General features: G+C 40.6%; 3 protein-coding genes across 6 annotated transcripts; 1 reads left to right on the top strand and 2 right to left on the bottom strand.

Moving 5' to 3' along the window:
* Nucleotides 1–1823: 1823 nt before the first annotated feature.
* LOC136715771 (zinc-binding protein A33-like) lies at nt 1824–5220 on the bottom strand. Its single transcript, XM_066693154.1, has 4 exons — nt 4997–5220; nt 3945–3967; nt 3693–3832; nt 1824–2923 (listed from the first exon to the last, which is right to left on the bottom strand). The coding sequence occupies exons 1-4, from the start codon at nt 5180–5182 to the stop codon at nt 2370–2372; spliced, it is 903 nt and encodes a 300-aa protein (XP_066549251.1). The 5' UTR covers nt 5183–5220; the 3' UTR covers nt 1824–2369.
* A 1031-nt stretch (nt 5221–6251) lies between these two features.
* Nucleotides 6252–7792, bottom strand: LOC136716278 (E3 ubiquitin/ISG15 ligase TRIM25). Its single transcript, XM_066693878.1, has 3 exons — nt 7137–7792; nt 6420–6515; nt 6252–6266 (listed from the first exon to the last, which is right to left on the bottom strand). Exons 1-3 carry the CDS (start codon nt 7728–7730, stop codon nt 6252–6254), a joined length of 705 nt encoding a protein of 234 aa, XP_066549975.1. The 5' UTR covers nt 7731–7792.
* A 1515-nt stretch (nt 7793–9307) lies between these two features.
* aldh18a1 (aldehyde dehydrogenase 18 family, member A1) lies at nt 9308–25310 on the top strand. 4 transcript variants are annotated; one of them, XM_066692749.1, is made up of 19 exons: nt 9308–9465; nt 10542–11395; nt 11763–11901; nt 13398–13621; nt 15651–15800; nt 17916–18020; nt 18189–18347; nt 19818–19908; nt 20090–20214; nt 20587–20731; nt 20927–21000; nt 21205–21304; nt 21428–21648; nt 21776–21913; nt 22168–22363; nt 22560–22681; nt 22940–23126; nt 23973–24068; nt 24514–25310. In XM_066692749.1, exons 3-19 carry the CDS (start codon nt 11799–11801, stop codon nt 24693–24695), a joined length of 2418 nt encoding a protein of 805 aa, XP_066548846.1. In that variant the 5' UTR covers nt 9308–9465; nt 10542–11395; nt 11763–11798; the 3' UTR covers nt 24696–25310. The 4 variants fall into 4 exon arrangements, with proteins under 4 accessions (XP_066548846.1, XP_066548848.1, XP_066548847.1 ...); XM_066692751.1 differs by lacking the exon at nt 10542–11395 and having other exon boundaries at nt 13470–13621; XM_066692750.1 differs by lacking the exon at nt 10542–11395 and having other exon boundaries at nt 18189–18341.
* The last annotated feature ends 1524 nt before the right edge of the window (nt 25311–26834 follow it).

Below are 26834 nucleotides of genomic sequence, written 5' to 3'. Positions count from 1 at the left end.
CCTGCAACGCCTGGTATTGGGCAAGAAATCCAGTTTGGGGACTGCTGGTAACTCCTGCCTCCAAGGGATAACCACAGTTTGACCATAGGCAAGGCTGGCCTCCACACACCACTCTGCACCACTTGGCAGAGGAAATGCTGCAGGGATCAGCCACCCTAACCACTTGTCACATTCAAGAAACTGTTTAGTTTAGTCTGCCTCTGGAGGAGGAGGAGGAGGAGGAGGAGGAGGAGGAGGAAGAGATTAGGAAAACCAACAATGTACAAGTGTTCAACTTAATAGACCTTACCAGTAGCTCCTGTCACAGAGCCGGGGGGATGGGGACCTGCAGTTCTCCCGCATTGGCTGGCCTCCACACAAGGATTCATCAGATGCTAGATGACCACTTCCAATGACACTGGCTTCAGTAAGGCTGATCTAGAACAGACTAAAGCTACCCTAAAGAGTTAATAGGAGGAAGCATAAGGGTTTTAGAACCTCCATAGCAGGCTTAACAGAAAGCCTAAAATGAATTTTGATTTTAAAACCACTAAAAACCATAAACCAACCATTAACTGCCCACAAAGCTTTAGCATTAAACATCAATGCTCTTGAAGACCACTTTTATAGGGACTGAGGGATATCCCCTGGGTGTCTGATTGGCTGACTGATCAAACAATGAGAGTTTGGAATTCAACTGCATTCTCATTCCATTCCATCAGCCAATCAGGCCCCCCTGCCCTCACCTAGGTGTCTGATTGGTTGATAGACGAAGCAGTCAAAGCCTGGAATGCAGCTGCAGTGTCATCCAGCCAGCAGATCAGTCTCCACTGGCCCTGATGCGACAGGACTCTGAATTTTGTTTTTTTTCAGTTTTCAGTTATTTCAGAATCTGCATACCAAACAAGTACATCTGTTTCTCAAATGGTTTGAATGTATGGCTTGCTGTACTCCTCAGTGAGTAAATGGTACATTTCAAATTTTGGTACAATCCTTTTGTGTTCCAGTGACAGACAGCAAGGGTGCTTTTCCCAAAAGATGACTAACCCAAAATAATACATGTCAAACATCCACTATCGTTCCTAATTTATTTACAAAATAATTGAATATGCCAAATTCCTCAGAAAACACGTCTGTTCAGTTTGCTGTAGTCTCCTCCTCGAGAAGACATGATTTATGCTGCATGTTGGCGAGATGTTTTGCAGCACTCCGCACAATATATTATGAAAACAAGACAAAATGACCATAATGTACATTAGGAGATTGCATCTGTTGTGTTTTACATGGCATTTTGACTCCCATTGTGTGGGAATAAACCTATTGGCTTCAGCAAATCAGTTCTGTATATAAGAATGGGCCATTTACTTGGGAAACACATTTGGAGCCTTGAGAAATCCCAGCCACCAACTTACTGATTTAAATTGATCTATTTGATGCCTTGTATGAGCCTTCTTATGGGCACCATCTTGAGTCCACTCTGCAGACCCTGCTGTTTATGTGTTCCTGGCACTTTCATACATGCCCAGATGTTGTTTATGTTCTGGGGTCATGTGACCTCTGCTCTATCCAAACTAATCAGCAAGGAGTTACCGCTAGAACCACACGTTTTTCTGCTTAATAATGACTCTGTGCGGTTATTTATGTGAACGCTAGCACAAGATGTGGTTGACTGAATGAACAGCAGGAAAAAAAGAGATGTGGGTGGAGGGTGAGGGTGTAGAAGAGTGTTTATCCTCTGGCACTGATAACAAATATAATGTATCTAAATAAAATAATGGACTGTTTAGAATATTAAAAGTGTAAATGAATGTAGAGACATTCAATGATTAAATGGCAAGAAAATTGAGTATAATGTAATGTATTTATTTTATATCTTAATCACACATGTAAATCATTCTCACAATTGTTTAGAAAGTCTCTGCCTTGAGCACTATAGCGCCAAAAAACAGATATAGGAAGAAGCAAGGATTCATCAAGGACTAAAATTTTCTGACAATCCTAGACTTTGATTGTGGGAAATACATAGACTATATTAGTTTTTTGCCATCTTTTTCGTGTGCAACAGGGAAAAATGGGTGTGCTCAGGCCTGCATCTGCAATGGATGGAATCCTGTCCCATTGGGATGTGACAGCTTGTGGATAACCCTGCATTCTTGGCTTGCACAGGCCTTCACACAGAGAGTTATTATTTGAACAGCTTTAAAATGCATTTGCAGGCAGAGACCTGGCAATTGGCATAAACGAATACATCAGCTCAATGTATACAAAATGAGGCCCAAGCATTCATTCTTTCACAGGTCACAGGGAGACCAGAACAACCAATGTGATACCAGAGATCTGTGGATTATGCTGTAGTTTGTGAGTTTGTGAATTCATATCTGTAAAACATCTCAGAGATGAAATAGCGTGAAGGGCTGGCAGTTTTTCTCATTGACGTCAATGCAGGGGTTGAACACTGGATAGACCTCTTCCAAGTACTGAACTGAGAAGGAATGGAGTTGAGTTAGAGTATCAGCATTGTAGAAAGACAGGACTTGGTTATCAATGTCCACCCAGACACCCAGCTTGTCCAGTTTCCCCTGAACTGACAGGACTGTTTCTTGAGAGTCATGGCAGGCCAAGTACTGTCCATTGCTGTGGTAAACACACCATGAAACTTTGTTCATCCCTAAATTGGTAAAGTTCAGGTTTTTCCCACCTTTTCTTGGCATTGAAGCATAAGCTATTCCGATCAGCCAGTATGGTTTGTCATACACTAAGACCTCCCAGTAATGGCGTCCAGCAGTGAGACTGTTCTCTGCAAGAACGCTGTACTGAGAGTCAAACCTCTCCGAGTTGTCACTGTGCTGAAGGGGCTGTTTACTCCAGCGGACCTCCATCTTGTTCTGAGAAACCTTGAGTTTAGGGTGAGCTGTGTAAGGGTTGAAGGTAACATTCCTGAAATCTGAGGATCAAAAAAGATCAATCATTGACATGGAAATCTTCATGAATTAAAAAGAAAACAAAACAATTTCAATGCAGTTTATTGGGCATGCAGTCCTATATTATTTTCGTTGAAGTTAACCACATTTTGCTGATAGTATTATTTAATATTTAGGCTAATACACTGTGTCAATGTTTTTTTCTGCCTTAATTACTGAACAATGAAGTAAAACTACAAATCATGAGAAAATCTGACTTCAGTTGCACGTGATGTGAATTACAGGGTAATATTAGGGAACTATCCTTCTATATATTACATAACACTATGGATTCACTAGGCCACAGCAATATGTCACAAAATCTGATTTGCCATTTAAAATCCCTTAGTCATTGTGGTGAGCAGCTTCTTTTGATCATATTTCCCAAAATGCCATGTCAGTGTCAACTTTATGGACAATTTAACTCAGCTCATGCATGTTGGAAGTTTTTTCTTTTAACTGTGGTGCTAATTTATTTTCCATTTCTGTCCATTACTTTTTCAAAATGCTTATTTTCCTCTGACTGTGTGGTTCTCATTTATCTTATGGAAGCCCTAAGTGGCCAAAAAATACAACACACCACATTCCTTGTGTCTCATAAACTCATCATCGCCTCTTTTTGATCAGGTCTTATACACACATACATAAAGGTCTTAGAACTGTTCTTCCCACAGGTCTGGTCTTATAAACCTAATGAAAACCACATGACTTTATTCTTCTGTTGAAAGCAAACCTACAAGGTGCTCTACTTACATTTCCACATTCTTGGGAGGTGACACGATATAGTGCTGGATAATTCCTCCACTAGGTTTTCTACCGTTTTAAACTTTGCAGATTCAGCATTGTCTTTCGCCATACTACACCATGAAGATGCCGGAGATATTGGATCCTTGCTTTCAATAAACACGAAACAGACAGGTTATTTGACAAGCACAGACTTATAGTTTGCGGTAAATGGAACACATAGATCGCACACTTCAAAAAAATGTGGGCACTGTTACTTACCCAAGTCCATGAGCTTTGGCATGCTGCAAAACAGGTGGATATGTCATTAAGGTTGACATGTGTAGTTTATAGACAACAAAACAGAACAGCCAAGCTATCGGAACCGGTAACTGGTAACAAGCATGACTCTGACGTGGGACAAATAGGTCATGTGTTGCTCTGAGCACTTTCTGGTTGTCTCATGCACGCTCACCAAAATAAATCCTGCACAATGATTAATTAGTCCTCTCCACCAGGCAAAGGCTTAGTGTCCGATGATCAGCACAATGCAGATACAGTCCAGACTAGCAAGCAGAAGATAGATGCGACATTCACAAATTACTATTGGAACATTTATTTATTCATATATATGGGGGGTTTGAGATTGGAAGTATTGACTCACGTCTTAAATGAACCAGAAGGCCAACCTGTTTTATGTCAGTGTATTTAGTAAGTAATTTAATTTCAACTGCACTTTAAACAATACCGATCATAAAAGTATTTTCAAAAGTGGTATATGGTGACTTCTCTTTGAATGATAACTATACATCATAAATATCCACTGTCTGCAGTCCAGCTGACGACTGTAAGTGCTTCGGGGACTGAAGAGGTTAGCAAATTGCTTTTGATCTAGCACCCTGACTATTGTTAACCTCTTTTCTGAGGGCTCACAAACAAGAATCCTAGTATCACTAAACTACAGTGGTAAATTAAATATATACTGTAAAAACAAATTATTATTTTAACCTTGAATTTTCTTTTTATTATGTTAGATTAGCAATTTTCCAGATAGTAGGGAAAGTAGTTATTTCCTCAGCTACTAAAACTGGCTGTACAGTTTGGCAGGTTTTTGCTGCCCTCTTGTTGTAATATTAAAAAGCGCATAACAAAATAAAAATAACAATCTGGGATTTAAAATAGTGGAGCAAATCATCAGTCCAATTTGCTCCACTATTTTAAATCCCAGATTGTTATTTTTTTAAACTGCACATACTAGAATAAATATTAAAAAATGTACAGGGACTTAAATGCTTATGAAATTATCCTGTCAGCACAAATGTGCAAGTGTTTACCTGTAGGAATGTCAAAGTGTTTGGTTCTTGCATGAGCGACTTGCTGGTATTCATTAGCACTTCCGTCTCCCTGATCTGAGATTCCACCGCCTCCTTTTTACACTCCAGCTGCTTCAGAGAATACATTTCTTCAGCTTCCAAAATGTTCATGATCAGCTGCTCATCTTCCTCGATCAGCTTTTTCATTCTGCTGTACTTTTCATGGATGCTTTCTCTAAAGTCAGCTGTCCGGGACTGTAACAGCAATTTTGGGGGGAAAAAAGTAGGCATTTAGTTTTACCCTTTTGATGTGTTTAGGTAGCACTAGTCCGCCACATCAGCATCGTAGCCTTTCTATTTGGTATATAAAGTTTTATTACTGAAATTATTTGTCCCACATGTAATTAATTTGAAACAATAAGAGAAGCCGAAAATCTACACACAAATGAAGGAATCTGTGGGACTTTTAGAAAACGTTTATGATCAGATCAGCAGAGAAATGCCGACAGTATATCGATTATTCTCTTATTCCAAGAGTCTAATGTTCTCAAACATAATACGAAAACATGTCCACCTATGTTTTAGTTTGGAGTTCATTTCATGTAATATAAGGCTGGGGGGAAAAATCTGTGGGACACTACATTTTTTGTTGTGTGTGGAAATATCAGTACAACTCAATTGAAACTAAACACTAAATGTATGTCTTAAATTTCAGTGGCCAATGCATTTTCAGTACCGTTCACATAAAAAGCTATACCTTTCCCCTTAGGACCAAAATTATTGTGACAACCTTCTGACACAGTCAACTCACATATAGATACATTATTTAATATTCCAAGACCCTGTGGTTCTTGTTTTTTGAATAACCTGGAGAGATCAGTTGCAGAAGACCTAGAGTAAAGAAGTTGAATTTCCAAGTCTCAGAACTGTAAGCTGCCAGCGATGGGGATCCTGTCATGACCTGTCTTCAATTCTCTAAGATCACTGCATGAGTCTCACTGCTTATTTGCACATTTTGAACACATCGGCTCTGGAGAGTCTTGACACTTCCATAATTCATAAGCACATCATGCCCAAGTTTCAGTGATATCTGTGCATGGGGGATGGTCTCTGTCCTGCAAAGCCTTATGGTAGCTGGAATTATCACCTGTGAATGTGTGCCTAAAGGTTACCTTGAAGGAGATTTGATTCTTTAATTACTGGAGGAAGAAAGAGGTTTAAAAGTTGTGTGCCACCTCAGATATCTCTGGTGCTGGGAGACTGGCCTATTTGCTTATTAAAACTCCCCAAACTGTTTAGGCAAAACAAAAGCCACTTACAGGTGTTCATTATGTGAGTATTTACATCTGACAGCCTGGCCTGTTAATGGATCATTTTGTCTCGGTGAGAGGGTAAATTAATAATTTAGGATGTGAACAGGTGGAATTGTTTGTGCATTACTCACCGCGGTCTCGCTAAACAAACACTCCAATCCCCTCATTGATTCTTCTGCGGCTTGGCGCTTCTCCACCAACCGTGTCAAATTATCCTCCACGAGTTTCTAAATACAGATGGTAAAAGCTGTTTCTGAAATCATATTTCTTCAGTTGAATCCATCAGTAGGGAGAAATGTATTAGAACTAAAGGATTATCATAATTCGATTCAGTTGACTTATTAGTGTGATTAATCATGAACAGCTACTTAAAGTGCAACCCTCATTCTGTTTTTAATGTCATGTATAATATATGAGAATCCTGTTGAATTCACATGTCTTCATATTTAAAGTGTAGTGCATTCACTTTTATCGCTGCAGTTTGCATGAAGCAACAGTTATGTGTTTGCAGCCATCAGATTTGAAAGTATGCCCAAATGGAAGTTGAGTGCACTTAGTATAATAACTTATCAGTTTTTAATTCTGGTCAGTTTGGTGAAACAATTATAATAAATAAATACAGTGAAATGATAGGTATATTACTTTAACAGTTATAGCAATACAAGAGAGTATAAATTTTAGCATACAGCATAAAACAGTAGATTTCCAAGTAATAGGAAACAGTGTCCTCTAGTGGCTGCTAATAAAACCATGCCTATCCTCAAATACAAATTCAAGTTCAATTTCTGTAAAGCACAAATCACGCACTTGAAAAGAAAGGGCCTAAAAAGAGAGAAGTCTTCCTCTACCTTCATCTCCGTGCATGCTTCCTGCGAAGTCACAACTTGGTGATCTTTGTGCGATCCAATCACGACACACAGCGAGCACACAGACACGCCATCCTCCTGGCAGAAGAGCTTCAGCTCCTCTCGGTGCTCAGAGCACTTGAAGGAAAAGGGGTTGCCTGTCACCTCGATGACGGTATGCTCCCGAAATGCAACTTTCTTCAAGTGCAGCTCCACATGTGCGGAGCAGAGAGAGGCGTCGCAGGTCAGGCAGGTTTTCACGGCCACAGAGCCAGTGCCAATGCAGTGGTCGCACGGGATGAAAAGGGGTGTTGGGGGTACCTCCTGAATATCCAGGTCCCTGGTGGTAAAATCTTGCACCTCTTTCTGTAGGCTGGTGTTGACCTCCAGGGAAAGGTTTGCCTCCAAGAAAATCTGGCATTCAGGGCAGAAGAATGGCCCCGCCTCTGAGATATCGCAGTCCCACACAGCCCTGATGCAGGTCAAGCAGAAGTTATGTCCGCAGGGCAGTTGGACCGGGTCTATGTAAAAATCCAAGCAAATGGGGCATTTCAGCTCCTTGTTTTGGACCGGTCTTTGGAAGTCAGCTTCTGCCATCGTGCTTCTGCAGGCCTGGAGCAAGAGTGAATAATTTATAATCAGGCATCAGGTATTGTACCGGATAATGAATGTCTCCCATTACGTCAGGGAAACTCTATATAGAAATATTGTATTACCAGACAAAGCGATTTCCAATCAAACATTGTGTATCTTTAGCCATAGCCCCTCCTCTGATCTGATAGTCTGAATGTACCCCATGGAGGTTGAATGAAGATACATTATATTATATTGATAATATAATACAACAATATCACTTAGCTGTGTGCCGGAACAACTCTTTCAGCATCTTAAATTTTCTGGTAGTGAGAATAATATGAGGCATTTGCCTGGAGGTAAAAGAAATAGACTGTGCCCAAACACGTACAACAGTGGCAAAGCAGTGTACAGTCAGTAACTCATGTCAGTCTCTAACAATCATGTAACTTGAGTCTACCCATACAAAAAAAATCCTTTTGGAGTCAGAAGAAAAACCACAAATGATTAATGCAGGAAATCCAGGATTCCTTCAGGGTTCCTAAAATTGTGCTTCTGGTTGTGCATGAATTCAGTCCAAAATACACCTGAAATGGGGATATCCCGTTTGTTTTGGCATGGTTTCCAAAAGGAGCCCCCCTCTATCAGATCTTTGGTATAGAAGGAGCCTTGTGGATAATTATAGTAATCAGCACTACCTTCAGTCTGGACTTGTGCAAATATCCTGCAGGACTCCTTTAGGGGGGTCAGAATAAAACCAATATAAGTTCTTGCAGGTCACATTTAAATGCTTTGTATGACAGATGTAAGATGTGTAAACCACCAATCATGTATAAGTGGTATAAGAGACCTGCAGGAAAGCCCTTGTTCATGATCTAAAACACGCTTGTTTTGCACAGGCTGTAAACTCAGTGTCACCAAATCCTCATCAGCCACTCTCCACTGGTCTGCATTACAGATAATACAGACAGACACATGCACTCAATGGCATGGGTACCTCACAGTGCATTGACAATAATGACGTATGTCCAGGAGTCCACTTTGTAGTTCAATAATGAAACCATCCTCACTGCTTTTAGCCTACTGACATAATTGCATCATGCATCAAGGTCACTTTCTAATGTCTTAGTTTTACATTGCATAACACTGTACTAAATAAAACACATTGCTTATATTCAGGTTGCTAAACATAGTTGTATCTTTAATATTTGTTAATGTATGTGTTTTTTTCATTGCATATACTGATGCATCCATCCATCCATCTTCAAAACCGCTTATCTTGGTGAGGGTTGCATAATAATAATAATAATAATAATAATAATAATAATAATAATAATAATAATCCGCTGTTTATATCAGTACTACTGCCACGAGGTAACCCGGCTTTTGGTTTCTTTGAAATAAATGTACTCGAGTTTGCCTAGTACGTGAATTGCCCCCCTTTACGCAATTTACGTAGCTAACAAAAAGCCCTGTGCTGTGACCTGCATAGGAAATCGGAAACGATGCGTAGTGGTACGCATGCGTAGATCGGAAAAACCTATCCCGCGCCGGAAGCACTACGTAAAAATCCTATATTACGCTTACGGCAACGTGGAAAGGGTTGGGTTCTTTACGCAGATCGACGTCTAGAATGGCAGTTAAGCAAAGACGTGGATACACAGCATGGGTGAAATGGTAAACAGGGAATAGGACTCAAACAAATTCGCAGGATACCGCGCATTGAGGAGTCGGTCGCGAAATATTGCAAAACACACGCGTAAGTTTGTCATGCATTTCCGTGCTGCGTAAGTACATTATAACAATATCCATGTGCGCATATCACTCAGAGAAGGAACTCGGCTCTTTTCCTGAAACAGACACTTCACAGTGTAGAGACCTATATCAGGTACCTCGTGGTAGGCAGGCTAGTTAAAAATGGTGGTGGTGCTCTCATCATTTATCTGGCTTGGCTAAACTTAACCCCGTATTTTGGCTCCAAAACCATTCTAGTGCAATTCAGGTCGTGTACGCAGCTCTGCGCGGGTCTGCCTGCCTCCACCAATGGGATCGGCGGGATTCTGCAGCTCTGCGCAGAACTGCGGGAATCTGCGCTACAAGAACGTGGCCGTAATTCCGTTCTGGCTCTGTCTTGGTTTTGTTGACACAGCCAGCGTGTAGCTTTCGATTGTATGATTAGTTTACTGTCTGTTTGCATTTATTTAGCAAGTTATCTATAAACCTTTATTGCAGCAGTGTTAGCAGTGATCTATTGAAATGATATTTTAAAAAACCCAGACTTCCTTCCTTGTTAGCTAGCTATGGTGTCACTTGAATGCATTAGTATTTTAAATCTTAAAAATGATTAATTATTCTATAGTATAGGTTACAATATCGTGTTTTCTTTATGATGCACTTTCTGGCATCAGCTAACCTACTAGGTTATATCATGAAAAGCATACTTCCATTTCCTGGAGAGCACAGCAGTAATGTTTATCTAAATTATTGTGTGTCTAGTGATGTGATTTTATTAGTATTATTATTATTATTATTATCATCATCAATAATAATAATTGTGTGTGTAAAATAACTTTATTATTTTATATCACTTCCCAGATAAGCCACGTCACAGGAGAGGGCTTTAAGTCTGGGTATTGGAGTTCGATGTGTAATAAAAGCAACACTATCTTCAGGAATCAGTTTAACCTAAAAACAAAAATGTCTTTGATATGATCACCTTACTAGACATTTCTTTATATAATGGGGCTGTTAGTGGTAACCTTGATGAGAGCTGGGCAGACCAGATGTGATTCCTGTGAACTGTAGGGATGATTATCTAGAGCTCTTTTATTGCAGGACAACTTTACTTAGCTCATTTTCTGAACTACGTGGAAAAGGCTAATGGGGCAAATCTAAGAAGAGTTAACGTCATGAATGTGCGTGTGGAGGCAATTAATTTCAATTAAAATTATTTTTTTGCACTTAAGCATAGTTGTGGGAAATGTTTTTTGTCCAGAGCAATATTAGTTCCTTATCCAGTAGCCTAGATGTACAGTCTTGTGTTAATTTATATAGTAATACATTTTTGTATTAAATATATAAAAGGGGATCTTGAATATGAGAGAGGTTTTAGGTTTTCTTTTTTTCTATGTACACATATACAGAAAGACAGAATCGAGGAACTGTTGATGTTTTGCATAATTGTACTTAAGGTTTATCATATCTGATCTGTACAAGCTTTATTATGCGAAGAATTTTTGCAGAAGGGATTTTCACAGTACCAGTTAGGTATACAGTTTTTAATAAGCACAAGTGACCAGCCGGTGCATGGAGGCTATAACTTAAGGTTCATGCTCTTCCACTTCTGCTGTATCAGTTGAAGTGCAAACAGAAGTCTGAATATTGTACCATCAGTAAACTGCAGTTTCTGATCAAAGGCTACACACACACACACACAGTGCTGTAATAGCCGACAGAGTTTCATCAGCTGCTGACAGAGCAGAGCTGGGCTCCCAAGAGCGCCCGCCCCTGCCAGCCTCTCATTGGAGCGTAGGGACCCTGATTCTAATGTCTGGGAATCTTTAATGAGGGGATGCAGTGAAGTTTTCATTCTGGGATGCAACTGGTGGGGGGGGATACAGTAACCTGCCACAGGTCTGTAAATCCGAGATACTGGAAATATCAAGCAAACAGGGTTGAGAAGGATACAGGTATTAATTCATTTTGCTTTACACTGATTTAAAATGATTTGATAAGAAATGAAAGCTAAATAGATTAGACTGTTTATGTTACTAATAATAGTAGGAGAGTTGGTGCTGCAGAGCCAGATTAGCACCTACACAATGTGTTAGGTTTGTGAAACCAGCTCTGAGTGTTTTTCTATACAAATAGAATAAAAAGCACTCAAGTTTAAACTCAATAGCAGTTTTTCCACCTGGGTTTTTAAATGATTAGCCTAATTCTTTTGGGTAGGTGTGAGATGATGACAGTCATTAAGTAAACAATTGTGTTCCTGTGGTTGTGAGATGAGCTTTATAAAGTGCCTGTAATTTAGTGGTTAATTTGTTCACGATGCAGCTGCCCCGAAACCAGATTCCTGTGTTCAGTGACATCATGTTGCAAAGGTTGGCTTTGTGCTCCCGTCTCAAAGTAGTCACGGGGGGCTGGCAGATGAAAACCTGTCCCCGTTTCACCAGAGCAGCATCTCAAGCGAAGTGTAAGTATATTGTCTTCCATCCCACCGCATGGTGCATATAACCTGTAAAGCAATGGCATGATACATTACAGTCCCTAAAACATCACACCATGCAATGTACTTGGCAAGAGGCTCTGGTCACAAGCATCTTGTTTATATTTACTGACTTGGTGGTTTATTTGGTCACACATACCAGTATAGGATTGTTTACAGTGTATATTTGTTTACAGTGATCTGGGTGTGATTGGTTCTTTATTAATCCATTGCATGTTAAAGAAAACTGTCTGTACATTTTTAAAAATAACTTTTTGGATACTAGCCTTTAAAAAGTTACTTAATTTTATAAACTGAATGTTTTTTCATGGCCAAATATTCCATCTGAAACTGTCATAATTATTTTCTATCTAAATATGGTATTTAATGTTTATTAGATATCTTCCAGAGTGTAATATGGAATGATATTTGTTATCATGTACCACAGTTACTGGGAAAATGCAACAATTCCCTGTGGGTGAAAATAAATCACTTTCAACCTCATTCACCCTTCAGCTATAATCAATTGTGCTGAGATAATAGAAGTTAAACTACCCCTTGCCCCCACTGAACCCGACTCTAATCTGTGTAATCTATTTAGGTTAGGCTGTGTGCATTTTATTGTAGTGATGTTTTAGGTTGCTGATGTGGCACTTTACCCTCTGATACCCTCTCTGGCTGTGGGTGATGTTCGAACCTCTGTACAAGCTTTACTGTTTGAAAAGCTTTGCTGCACTATTGGTTACAGTGAGCAGCTACCAGGGGGGTATTTAATCTTACCCAATAATGTGTTTACAGTATTATGCATTTACACGTGAGTGCATATCAAAGGAAGAATGTAATTAATTAATAAGGGGAAGTGTGTGAATGTAAAATCCCAGCAGGTTTCCTAGTTTTCAAGGCTGTATTGAGCAAAGAAAATAGACAATCATCTCGATGTCAGTGTATTATTACAGCAAAGATAAGACTAATGTACTTGGAGAGGGATTTCTATCTGTTGCTGTTTAACATCTTGTTCCATAGAGTATGGCATCTCTCACTTTATGGATTTAAATAAGACTCCTCTAATGCTTTGCTTTCTAGCAACCATGTCACTTCCTCCTGCATACTTTGTTTAGTGGTGCTGGTGCCCTGCAGTGCTTGTAGAAACAGTAGTGCCCTCACACCCTGCTCATGAATGGCGCAGAGGTACTTGGTGCTTGGTGCATAGTCATTTAGAGTGCCCTGCCCTCTCTGTGGTAAATATTATGTCAAAACATTGAATATAATCTTCCCAGCTTGAGCCCTAATGCTTAAAAAAACAAACAAAACCAATGGAAAATATTTTGGGAAATATTTATTGACTATAAATACTGCTACCACGGTAGAAGGCCCCGGGCTGCCCATCTCCTGACCGCATTAACCCCATTCCACCCCGCAGCCTCACTTGCTTTGCATGGCACCTTCCCCGTGTCTGTTCATCGCTTTCTGCATCTCTCCTCTAGATTTTCCCACGATGTGTGCGTCATGCAGACACACTGCTGTCCGACACTGGAGTAACATTCCTTTTATTACAGTCCCCCTCACCCGTACCCATGGTAAGTCATTTGCTCACCGCAGTGAGTTAAAGCATGCGAAGAGGATCGTGGTGAAGCTCGGTAGCGCGGTGGTGACCCGTGGAGATGAGTGCGGCCTGGCACTGGGGCGGCTGGCTTCAATTGTTGAGCAGGTAATTTTAAGAGGTGGAGGTGGCTGGAAACAGCGGTGGAGAGCAGTGACATTCTGTGGTCTGTGATGGGATTAAATATGATTATTTAATTGGCACCGGCTATTTGTATGGATCCGTATGAAATCTGTTGGTTTTAACCGTACGGATTCACAAATTTTCCCGCAGTTCGTACGGATCCTTATGAAATTTTAATGTGCTAACTGTATGAACCCGAACCCTCAGGTCTGTACCTGATTTCCGTACAAAACATCCATATGACTTAAAGCGAAACCTTTTAGTACGGATCCGTACGAAATGTCTTGGTTCTAACGTATGAATAGCCACATCCTATTTATTTAGGTCTTTATCCAAGGCGGCTTACTTGGCTTAACAAACGCGCAATTCGTCTTGGTCATCCTATGCAGACACCATGATATAGAGTTAATAATTGCACTATAAAAAACTAAACATGAAAAAGTGAATGAAATGAAAGTATTAAGAGAAGATTAGAATGGTCTTCCAGCATTTTCACAGACAGGCTTTACCCCATGGTTTGCCGTCCCATGTCTCATTGGGCATCCGGGTTAAATTTTGCATTCCCCTACTACCGCAGGAAAGCACTTGCTGATCGACATGAATCCAAGAATAAGTGGAAGTCGGTCACATTTTGTCTTTACGATTACATTTAGACTATACACTCACCTAAAGGATTATTAGGAACACCTGTTCAATTTCTCATTAATGCAATTATCTAACCAACCAATCACATGGCAGTTGCTTCAATGCATTTAGGGGTGTGGTCCTGGTCAAGACAATCTCCTGAACTCCAAACTGAATGTCTGAATGGGAAAGAAAGGTGATTTAAGCAATTTTGAGCGTGGCATGGTTGTTGGTGCCAGACGGGCCGGTCTGAGTATTTCACAATCTGCTCAGCTACTGGGATTTTCACGCACAACCATTTCTAGGGTTTACAAAGAATGGTGTGAAAAGGGAAAAACATCCAGTATGCGGCAGTCCTGTGGGCGAAAATGCCTTGTTGATGCTAGAGGTCAGAGGAGAATGGGCCGACTGATTCAAGCTGATAGAAGAGCAACTTTGACTGAAATAACCACTCGTTACAACCGAGGTATGCAGCAAAGCATTTGTGAAGCCACAACACGTACAACCTTGAGGCGGATGGGCTACAACAGCAGAAGACCCCACCAGGTACCACTCATCTCCACTACAAATAGGAAAAAGAGGCTACAATTTGCACAAGCTCACCAAAATTGGACAGTTGAAGACTGGAAAAATGTTGCCTGGTCTGATGAGTCTCGATTTCTGTTGAGACATTCAGATGGTAGAGTCAGAATTGGGCGTAAACAGAATGAGAACATGGATCCATCATGCCTTGTTACCACTGTGCAGGCTGGTGGTGGTGGTGTAATGGTGTGGGGGATGTTTTCTTGGCACACTTTAGGCCCCTTAGTGCCAATTGGGCATCGTTTAAATGCCACGGCCTACCTGAGCATTGTTTCTGACCATGTCCATCCCTTTATGACCACCATGTACCCATCCTCTGATGGCTACTTCCAGCAGGATAATGCACCATGTCACAAAGGTCCAATCATTTCAAATTGGTTTCTTGAACATGACAATGAGTTCACTGTACTAAACTGGCCCCCACAGTCACCAGATCTCAACCCAATAGAGCATCTTTGGGATGTGGTGGAACGGGAGCTTCGTGCCCTGGATGTGCATCCCACAAATCTCCATCAACTGCAAGATGCTATCCTATCAATATGGGCCAACATTTCTAAAGAATGCTTTCAGCACCTTGTTGAATCAATGCCATGTAGAATTAAGGCAGTTCTGAAGGCGAAAGGGGGTCAAACACAGTATTAGTATGGTGTTCATAATAATCCTTTAGGTGAGTGTAAACTGGATTGAAATGCTAACTGAGGTAATTGTTAAAACATTCTTGCTTTCATAGCAGTGAATGGTTTTGCACTGATCTCAAAATGTAACAAGGAGTTTTTTTTTCATGCTTGCAATTGTCCTTCCTGTTAAGGTGGCTGTTCTGCAGAACCAAGGCAGAGAGATGATGATTGTCACAAGTGGCGCAGTGGCTTTTGGCAAACAGAGACTGAGGCATGAAATCTTGCTCTCCCAGAGTGTCCGACAGGCCCTGCATTCTGGACAGAACCAACTCAAAGAAATGGTGAGCAATAAGTTGGGAGTCTATTATAAAATAGCCTTGTCTCCAGTAGTCAAGAGGCTATCTCTGTCTTTGGTTTTGAAGGTTTACAACAATTTTACCACTGACCATATGATCATTTCAAATTTCATTCGAGGGCCGCAAAAATATTTGCTTAATTGAGTGGCACCCTTCTTAAATCAGAGCCTTTTAATTATTTTAAACAGTATGGGGTTTAAGTTCAGTATAACATTGTATAAGGAAAGTATTATCTTATTAAGGAGCCAACTTTCTTTAAAAAAAGTAAAATGTAACCAAATCATTACATCAATTAATGGTTCAATTAAGTAATTCAGAGCTCAGCTGGAACAAAAACCAGAAGGGTAGGGGGTACTCCAGGACCAGGGTTGGGAACCACTGGTTTAGGAGACCTGACAGCTTTTTCGTGAGACTAGCTTGTCAATGTCCATTGTAATGTGTTGTGCTGAAGCGATCTTCAGTATGCAGTGCAGATGTCATTGTGAGGTTTAGGCGGATTTGTTGAGCTTCATCAGTGAAACTGCTGTCCACACAGGTCTGCGCTTCAAACACAGAGGACTTGTGCAGCGCGCAGGCGGGTCTGTGGTACCAGCGCTGTAATAAGGGCTAAAACTCTGCAGCGCCAACGGGACTGAACTTCGCCTAAGTGTGTCATTGATGCAGGACTGTATAATTAAAAACGACCTGCACACTGCGTCATCTCCAAAGGTCTTGTTAAGAGTATGCAAGTTATCCTTTTGTAATTGAGCAGCAGTCTTCATCAAACCAAAAGAAGGAGTTTAAACAGAACAAACTAATCTCAATATAAGACCGTAAAATATAACCATACATGAAACCAAACGCCAGTACAAATACAAGAGAATAGTGCAAAGTAAAAAACAAAACCAATAATAGAAACAACCTAATAGTGTGAAAACAGCGATTGATGCTCGCTAGAATAAAAACACGGGCAATTAACAATTGAATACATTCAGATCTCAAATGCAACTGCTTAACATCACTAAAAGAGAATAAAACATTGACCTCAGGCAGCCACAGCCAGGATGCAAAATGGGCCACCAAATCTTGCTCTATAAACAGACATCATTACGATACTAGTATATAGATGTGATTTAACAGAATATAATACAATTCTTTGGCGATGCAGCCAGGCTTACTAACAACAGCAGAAACCAACACTGCTAGACTGGCCCTGTGTATAGCGTCTCTCGCTTAAAATAACAGCAAGTTTAAACAGCAATAACTTGACAATTAGTCAATTAGGACATCAGTTGAAGTTAGGGAGCAATGCATCAAACGGAGAAACCCTATTAGTCATAAATTGTAGCCACCTGATACACATGGTTTGCTTTAGTTTTTTTCTTTTTTAAGTTCAGCCACTTTGTGCAGCCTCTGCTCTCTCCAAACACCCATACAATCAATAGTAGTACTTCTCTTTGTGTTTAGTCTCGTAGTGCCGCCGTATATTGAATTATTTCATTACGTCTAAACTCTCCTTACAAACAAGGCATACAGGTTTTAAACTCTGCTCCACAAACAGATATTCCTACTTCCAGCTTTCCTGAAACACTCTACCTTCCTTGTCGATTTTTATTTTCCCGGACATTTTGAGTTGAGTTTATTGCAGATGACTGAAAGAGCAGGAGCACAGAGAGTAACTCAGCCTGTGATTGGCTGTTAAAACCCTACCTCGTGCCAATGACACTCGCAATGGCTGATGGGAATTGTAGTTTTCACATGCAATTTCTGCATTCACAAGCGGGCCTAATTACTTAATGATACACCACCTTTGCAGGAGCCGGATTAAAACCATTGGGGGGCCGTATTCGGCCCGCGGGCCTTGAGTTTGACACCCCTGGTTTACAACATGGTATGGAGACAACTACTGTGCTACGTTATATGTAATCTGTATATCTATGGAATTGACCATAGACTGGTCTTATGTCATACTAAAATATTCATCAATATTCAAGCTCACAATAACACGGTTTTGAATATCCGAATGGTTGCTTACCCTTGATTTAACAAGTTAACTAATGTTCATGTGGGTTTCAGTACTAACTCTTGGTGTTAACTACGGGTGGTGTTAACCCTTCACAGTCTGTTCCCGTGCTGGAGGCTCGAGCGTGCGCTGCAGCAGGGCAGAGTGGACTGATGGCCTTGTATGAAGCAATGTTCACGCAGTACAGCACGTGTACGGCCCAGGTAAGCCACCAAGTAACATCTGTTTGCAGACGTGTCGTACTCGAAACGATTTAGAACCAAGAAAGGTGTCTCTCTTCATACCTGGGATATACCTTTGCAGTTTGCAGATGGATGATTGCCCTCTGCCCTCTTCCCTCAAAACACCTGGGATTGTTTCATTTCTGACAGATTCTGGTAACAAACCTGGACTTCCACGATGACCAGAAGCGCAGGAACTTGAACAGCACTCTCCACGAGCTCCTGCGGATGAACATCGTGCCCATCATCAACACCAACGATGCCGTGGTTCCCCCGCCTGAGCCCAATAGTGACCTGCAGGGGGTAAATGTGGGTGAAGTATAGAGGGTTTGGTGGGTCCCCTGCCTTGAGGGAGATGCATGCTTGGAGCTTGAAGGTTAGATTGCGCCTAAGGCCCGGTGCATCGTTCTCTGGCTATAGCATGCCACGCTTTGGAGTCTCTCTGCTTGCTTCTGCATTCATCTCATATCACAGTCTTAGTCATAATGTTGTGGACAATCAGGGCCAAGTTTATTTCCAGGCAACGTTTTACTCCACTGTTATAATTTTGTATATTTTGAAGATGTGAAATCATACATATATGCATACATAGATTCAGATTTTGAATTTCTATACTGACTACTAGAAAATAATCAGCATTATCCCATAGTATGAGAACAGTGTAGCTCCTTCATGTGCCATACATCCCAAAAGTTAGTGGCAGCACCCTTGGACAGCTGAATCCCTGCATTTATATACCGATAATATTCAATACGCTTTTGATTATTTGCGATCCGAAGAGTCTGCAATGAATCTCTCCGTCTTCTGTAATAGATGCAAAACCATCGGCATATCACAGGTGAAAGATGCTGGGGCCACCTATTCCTGCTGCATTTTCAAAGCCTTCAGCAGCACTGCTCATTAACACATCAAAGCAGATGTTGAAAAGATAGCCCCTTTCCAAACAATGTCTTTTCACTTCAGACCACACTGTCACTTCACTATCACCTCGAACAGCTGCTCTCTGCAAGCGGTGGAGGGACTGTGATGGCAACCAGGTGTTTCAGAAAAAACCTTTTCTGTTGTCATGTTCTGCTGGCTGACAGAGTCAATCTAGACACAATGATGATTAGACTCAATACACACTTCCTTATCAGCAGTTGAAATTAGACCAGTGCTCCTGTAGTTTTCCCTGATAACGTTGCGTCTAAAATCCCACATATGAAGCTATTGCTTTTCTAATTATATGCAGATAATTTAGGACCACAACAAAAAAGTTTGTAATAATAAACTTACTAATAGGTTTACTTGAATGGAAATGGCACCTCGGGTCATACTGAGCTAAACCAGGGTTGCTGTATACATTTAACGTATGTATGTATGCCGACGTGTGTGAGGCAAGAGAAACATTTCCATATTCTTCTGCTGGCTTCACCAAAGCTTTCTGTCACTGCATTTCTTGCTGATGGTGGAGGTGAATTAATGGCTGCTCTTCTGTCAGTTAGACAAATCCTACTCTGCATGTCATTGCACTTAATTAGGAGGTGGTATGTATGTAATTATGTATGTATGTATATGAGACAAGAACTCTGAAAGTGATAGAATTAAGTATCTTCAGAGTTGGCTGAACAAAGACTTATGTTTGGCATAGGGGTAACAAGATGGGTGAATACAGAACCACAGTTAAACCCTGTTTTACAAAAAGGAACGCAAAGCATTTCCAATTTCTTGCAAAGCCAACATAAAACAGTCCGCTGTAATTCTGTCTTTTGTGTGTTTCACTCTATATGTTCAATGCAGGTGATCAGCATTAAGGACAACGACAGCTTGGCCGCTCGTCTAGCCGTTGAAATGAAAGCCGACCTGCTCATCGCACTGTCCGATGTCGAGGGTTTGTAATGCTCTTGGTTAACTGAATCGCTGTCGTACTACTAACCTGGCAATTGATATTGGAATTGTCCGTGTCCTTTTAAAAAATATACACGGTTTGGGGGGAAATTAAGTATTTAACTTTGTATTTACTTGTTTTCGTTTGTTTGTTTATGCGTCTGTTTCCTGGTGCCCCCTCTCAGGTTTATATGACAGTCCCCCAGGATCAGACGATGCTAAACTTATTGATATATTCTACCCTGGTGACCAGCAATCCATTACCTATGGGACAAAGTCAAGAGTGGGGATTGGAGGCATGGAAGCGAAGGTAAGTAAGCTTGAGGATCAACATGTCTCAAACTGGAACTGATGCCTGAAAGAAGCCCACTGCTAAATGCAAATATGATGCAAAAATATTACATTATGCACAGTTTAGTGAGGGATTTGAACATTGCAAAGTCTGACATGCAAAGGCAACAACACAATAAAATAGCATGTTTTAGAAGCACCGAATGGGATTCACTAAAGTGAATCGATTCAGTGAAGTCCAGATCATTTTGTTTATGTAGCAGTACAAAAAGGCTGCCTCACTGATTTGTTTGTTTTTTAGTGAATTCGTAAAGAAAAGGTGATTTTTAAACAGGCTAGCCTCATTATGTTTGCCAGTGTAATCCCTGTGTTAATGAATCTCAATCCTTAGGTCAAGGCTGCACTGTGGGCTCTCCAGGGCGGTACATCAGTCGTCATCGCCAATGGGACTCACCCGAAAGTCACCGGACATGTCATCACTGACATCGTGGAGGGAAAGAAAGTGGGAACTTTCTTCTCTGAGGTGAAGCCAGCAGGTGAGTCCTAGAACCATTGGTGACATTTCAAGATGATTTCCAACAACCAAACAAATTTACCTGCAAAACATTTAAAACCTAGAGAACATAATGTATGTAGGACAGAATGGTAATCGTAAGGTACTAGAGCTGGGTATGTGACATTGAGATGGTTGTTTGCCATTCGTGTCTGAGCCGCTGCGGTTGGCCTTGCAGGGCCCACGGTGGAGCAGCAGACTGAAATGGCGCGTCAGGGAGGAAGGTCTTTGGCTGCTTTGCTTCCTGAGCAGGTGAGTGGAGCTCAGAGCAGTTACTGTAAACTGTGATCCACTGATGATACTATCATCATTAAGTAATTTAGCCGTTATTTATTTTTTATTTTTTTCCATATATATACTTCATTGAAATTGTTGTTATCATTAGTTACTCGTGTAAACATGACCGTCTGTGCTGTAAAGAACGGCTGTGAACATACGGGCCTCTTTTCTCTGCAGAGGGGTGACATCATTTGCCACCTGGCTGATCTCTTAACCGAGAAGAGGGAAGAGATTCTTGAGGCAAACAAGAAGGACATGGAGATAGCTGTCAGTGGAGGTAACGGTCTACATTTTGAAAGATCCTCCAGTTTTAGTCAGAATAGAGGCCTGCTCTACTGTTTCCACTGTCTGTATTTAACTTGCCCTGGTCAAATGTTTCTGAAATTAATCCATGTTTTAGGCAGGCTATCCCCTCCCTTGCTGAACCGCCTTAGTCTCTCGACGGCCAAATTGAACAGCTTGGCCATCGGCCTGCGTCAGATCGCCGTGTCCTCTCAGGACAGTGTTGGGCGAGTGATTCGACGAACACGCATTGCCAATAACCTGGAGCTGGAGCAGATAACTGTCCCCATCGGAGTCCTCCTGGTGATCTTTGAGTCTCGCCCAGACTGCCTGCCCCAGGTATCTGCAGATATCCGTAATGTTCAGGATGCCTAACTGATTTCTTATACTATACACTGTTTTCATGTCCTTGGAGAGGTTCTGCACCTCACTGTTTTTATTAATGTTTGTTTCTTGATCTCTGTAGGTGTCCGCTCTGGCTATTGCTAGCGGAAATGCTTTGTTGCTCAAAGGTGGAAAAGAAGCCTCAAACACCAACAAGATTTTGCACCAGTTGACCCAAGAAGCTCTGGCCATCCATGGAGTCAGAGATGCTGTACAGCTAGTAAGGGGATTGGAATACATTTCTTGAAAGGAAACCATTATCCCAGACCTGAATAAATATGAGTTTCAGCAAAATACACCTGGGAGAGACGCATGTATGGGTTAAAAACACCTAAAACTGCAAAAGGATTAATTTCTAGGTTGCAACGAACCAAAAGCACATGCACAGCTTTGTAGAGCCAAATGGAGAGGTTGTCTCCGCCTGGGTGGCCCATATCCGGCTCATTTGTTCTCCATTTTGTCGTGTTTTCACAGGTGAGCACTCGCGAAGAGGTGGAGGACCTGTGCCGCCTGGACAAGATGATTGATTTAATAATCCCCCGGGGCTCCTCCCAGCTCGTCAGGGACATCCAGAGGGCGGCCAAGGGCATCCCGGTGCTGGGGCACAGTGAGGGCATCTGCCACGTCTACATTGATGTGGATGCCAGCATTGACAAAGTAATCAAGATCAGTGAGTACAGAGGGCCGCCCTGCTACCGCACAGCCGAGGAACAGAAGCCCCTCGTGAATGATACACACACACACATACGAGTGGGCCTCTGTATCTGTAAGATAAAAAAGCCAGAACTGTCTTTCACAATTGAGTGTCCATCATTGAATTTCAAGCATCTGTTTTTATGGATTTTTCTTGACTTTTATCTTTACAGTCCGAGATTCAAAGTGTGACTACCCAGCTGCCTGCAATGCCATGGAAACCCTATTAGTTCATAGAGACCTCCTCAGGACTCCTTTGTTTGACCAGATCATCGACATGCTCAGGGTGGAGCGGGTGAGCTTCACAGACAGCTTCTCATTATCACACTTCAGCTATAAACCACATTGATTTTCTTTGCAGTACAAACGAGTGGTGTAAAATTGACCATGTGTTTGCCGAATGTGTAAAAGTGTTCACATTCTTTTAAATTCTTCTACAGAATTCTTTGCTAACGTATTTTAAGAAGCACCTGTAATTCTGTAAACCTGTAACACCTATTTAGTTAATTTGGTTCTCGTGACTAGTGCCGTCCCCCTGCTTTGGTTTCCCCAGGTGAAGATTCATGCCGGTCCCAAGTTTGCATCCTACCTGACATTCAGCCCCTCGGAGGTAAAGTCCCTGCGCACTGAGTACGGAGACCTCGAGTGCTGCATCGAAGTGGTGGACAGCATGCAGGATGCCATCGACCACATCCACAAGTACGGCAGCTCGCACACTGATGTCATCGTGACCGACAACGGTGAGTCGCCTGATCGCCGTTCCCCTCTTTCACCCTGTGCTCTAGAAGCTGTTTGTGCAGTTCTTCAAACCACTCCATTGTAGCGTCACGTACGGCTGTGATTCTGAAGTCCCATCCTGCCCCTTTAAAATAATAACTTTAGATGTCTGCCACACCCACTTCCAAGATGTCTGCTCGCTTGTGTTTCATGGGCGTGGTCTCTGAGATGCTGTCAGTGTGACATCACTCTAAGCCCCCCGGAGACACGCCCACTCTAGGCTCTGCCAATGGAGTCAAGGTGTGATAGGAGAGGATTATCTTGTGCTTGATGTCAGAACCCCTGCAAACCTGTAACACAAACAGTTGTGACAATATTTAATGACCCTGCAGCTTGCTTTTTATTTATTTTTAAACGGGATGCAGAAGTCTGATGTGTGAAGCACAGTTCCCATCAGGGAACAAATGAATTAGAACCAAAGATTTGTTTAATCTTAAGAAAAGCAATTAGTGTAACATTACAGGAATACTCTCTAATGTCATAAAACATGTATCATTATTTTCCATTACTTCACTATCCTCTTTAGAGTGTCTCTACTATTATTTTCTGTTTTGGTTTTTATTTTATTTAAAACGAATCATATTATTATATATTATGATCTCTGTGTCATTCCCTCATTCTGAAAGCTGAAAGTGTAACATGCTATTCTTATTTTAGATGTAAAGAAAATAAGTATAGTACTGTAAATGTAAATTGAAAACGTATCAATTCATAAATTCCCTTTTATTTCTGCTTTGCTGGAAGTTCACAAAGGTTGCAGGCCTTTCTCATCACATTTTCACTGCTGCCTTTTCTTTGTTACCTTTCAGAGGAGACGGCGGAGAACTTCCTGCAGCAGCTGGACAGCGCGTGTGTGTTCTGGAATGCAAGTTCTCGCTTCTCGGATGGATATCGGTTTGGCTTAGGTTTGTAACCCGGTTAGATTGACGGCTCCGAAGAGCTCCCTGTATTTTCCGCTTAGCTGACCATTTCCAAACCTTTTAGCGTTAAAGATAAACCTAGAAAGACCAATTATTCTTATTTTTGTGTCTGTCTGTGAGTTGTGTTCAGATGGAATTAATTTAGAACTCTGTATTATATAGATCTTCAGACCTTAGTTTAGACTGCTTTGTATAATGTTGTATTACATTGCACACATTTATGTGTTTTTTGGGACTGAAACCCCCCAGAAAGAACATGCATACAGTATTCACCTTTTGTAAATGGTGTTTTTAATATTCTTATCAGTGACTTTTTGCTTTGTTGTTTTCTAGTTTCTAGATTTTTTTTTTAAACTGGGGCTGTTAATGGCTGGAGAAACCTTTTACAGACCATACTGTAAATGTAATGCCGTGTTTCCAATTGCTGCAGGGGCTGAGGTTGGCATCAGCACAGCGAGGATCCACGCTCGTGGCCCCGTGGGACTGGAGGGCCTCCTGACCACTAAGTGGGTGCTGCGAGGCGACGGACACACAGTCTCGGACTTCTCGGAGCAAGGAAGCATGAAATACCTTCACGAGAACATCCCTGTGCCACACAGAACCTCCAACTAGAGCTGTCTCTTCGTGGGTGACAGGGATTCATCAGTTTGTGCAGTTTGTGTACAGATGGAATAAGAAACAGGACTTTGGAAGCAATCCAGATAGACTAAGTCGGGAATTTGTTGCACAGTTTTTATTTGTATTGTTCGAATATAAGATCTCTCCATAAAAGAAAACACTTTCTTAGAAATAATGTGTTTAAAGGCATTCTTTAAATTATTTTCTTTCTTTTTTTGTAAGCAAAATATTTTTAGAATTTATCCCAAAAAAGGCAACCAAGCCAAAGGAGCAGTTTTCCCCATAATTCTACCAAACAATCTTTATGTATTTTTTTTTTTTGTTCTTATTTAAGTTAAATGTACATTCTGTACACAATTTACAGAGGTATAGATAACAACATGTTTTTTGTTTTTGTTTTTTAATCTGCTCAGTATCATTACTAACACCCTACACCCTTAAATGACGTGGAGTCCTGGAGATGGCCAAGCTATCTTTATTCAGCTCTGGTAAAGGTAATTTGAGTAAAGGTAACATTCCATAATTGGCCATTTATTTTTTAAAACACTGATGACGTTCAGTTTTGTAATTAATGACAGTATTGTAGAATAAAGCGATTGTTGAAAAATCCTTTGTGGGAGGTATTTTTTCTCTTATTACTGTTACAATACCCTTTAAATCTCAGGTTCTGCACAGTTTTTAGGCTTGTAGGGCTCAGGTGTAAGGAAAAACCGAAGACCTTGCAGCTCTCTATGAGGGTTTCCCACCATCGCTTAGAATTGTGCTATAAAAGTAAAACAGTTGCAGAAAAAGTTGTAAGAAAAGCAAAGCACTTTAACTTCCTGATGTGTATATAGTATTAATCTAATTTACCATGACAATTACAGTGAAATCACAAAGGGTATTACATTAAAACTTCTACCCTTTCGTATTTTGATTTATACATAGTAGAAAGTGGCTTCTGCCCATTAAAACACAATAGGATACAGATTTATTCATAACTATTATATGAGGAGTGAAGGGAGGTATAGCAAGTGTCTGCTCCTACTTTTCCAGATTTGATGTTGAACAAGAGTATATCTGAATCACAGTGTATAATTAGATCTCTAAATAATTCATACCATGTGGGTTGAAAAATGTGAAGCTTGAGAGTACAAAAATCAAGTACCAGTAAATTAGTGTGCATTTTATTTTTTGCTTAAATTTACAGCAGAGGGCGCTAAAGGATGTTGGGATGAGATGGAAGGGAACATTGTAAATCCACAAATATAAAACCTGAATATTTTTTGTTAGTTAATGAAAAGGTATCCTTTATATATTGTAGATTTCAATTATGTCTCTTGGAATGTGGAGATCGTGGATGAGAGGTGAGAAACCTGCAGAAAAAAGGGTTTTCAATTTACCTGGTTGTATTTTGCATATTTAATTAAAGGAATAAAAGCAATTGCAAAATCACTAACCATAACTTTTAGGCAATTAAACATGTCAGGTGACCTGTAATAGGCAAAGTAATTACCCACATAATCAACTAGTCAAACCCAGTACTAAGAACTGAATATGTAACTCTGACTTTGTGATTCTTTCAATTCTTCCATAATTCAGATTTATATTGAGTTCCTGATGCAATGTTACACATTGTAATTTGTTACTACAGTTTTACTGCACTTTGCACTACACCTTCATGCAAGTTACTTCATAAACCAAAGAATTGGTAGATTTATGCTTAGATTTTAGTTTTTTTCCAAAGTGCTTTATCATTTGTTTGTTATTCAGTCTGGACTTGGTAATACTATAAAATAGTTTTTCTTACTGAAAGTATGAGTAACAAATATTTGGTCTTTTGGGACCACAAATGTAAACAACACAAGGAACAATGCAAATAAATACTGTAGAGGCTTAATTAGCACGCAGTGTGAGAAACCGGGAATGAAGAGAGGATGTCAAAACAATATCACAACAAATCTAAATCAATGTATTTTGGAGAAGTGTTCTCTAAACACTAATGATACATTACTCAAGGTTAACACTCGCAGTCCTTTTTTATCAGATCTTTAGAGAAAGAAATATTTTCCCTGCAGCGATTTTAGAATCTTTTTTATTATTATAATTAATTATTAATTAACAATTATTTATTCGTGTCAATCTTCACCAATT

Source organism: Amia ocellicauda, chromosome 20 (genome assembly GCF_036373705.1).
Source record: "Amia ocellicauda isolate fAmiCal2 chromosome 20, fAmiCal2.hap1, whole genome shotgun sequence".
NCBI lineage: Eukaryota > Metazoa > Chordata > Actinopteri > Amiiformes > Amiidae > Amia > Amia ocellicauda.
This window is presented reverse-complemented; position numbering and strand designations above follow the sequence as displayed.

Excerpts from the sequence above, each read along its gene's own strand:
- LOC136715771 (XM_066693154.1), bottom strand. The coding sequence starts at position 5,182 with ATGAAAAAGCTGATCGAGGAAGATGAGCAGCTGATCATGAACATTTTG. Across the intron at positions 3,833-3,944 it reads GCCAAAGCTCATGGACTTGG|CAAGGATCCAATATCTCCGG; the intron begins GTAAGTAACAGT and ends GTTTATTGAAAG. Across the intron at positions 2,924-3,692 it reads CCTCCCAAGAATGTGGAAAT|ATTTCAGGAATGTTACCTTC; the intron begins GTAAGTAGAGCA and ends TTTGATCCTCAG.
- LOC136716278 (XM_066693878.1), bottom strand. The coding sequence starts at position 7,730 with ATGGCAGAAGCTGACTTCCAAAGACCGGTCCAAAACAAGGAGCTGAAA. Across the intron at positions 6,516-7,136 it reads AAGCATGCACGGAGATGAAG|AAACTCGTGGAGGATAATTT; the intron begins GTAGAGGAAGAC and ends ATCTGTATTTAG.
- aldh18a1 (XM_066692748.1), top strand. The coding sequence starts at position 11,799 with ATGTTGCAAAGGTTGGCTTTGTGCTCCCGTCTCAAAGTAGTCACGGGG. Across the intron at positions 18,348-19,817 it reads GTGACCTGCAGGGGGTAAAT|GTGATCAGCATTAAGGACAA; the intron begins GTGGGTGAAGTA and ends TGTTCAATGCAG. Across the intron at positions 22,682-22,939 it reads ACATGCTCAGGGTGGAGCGG|GTGAAGATTCATGCCGGTCC; the intron begins GTGAGCTTCACA and ends TGGTTTCCCCAG.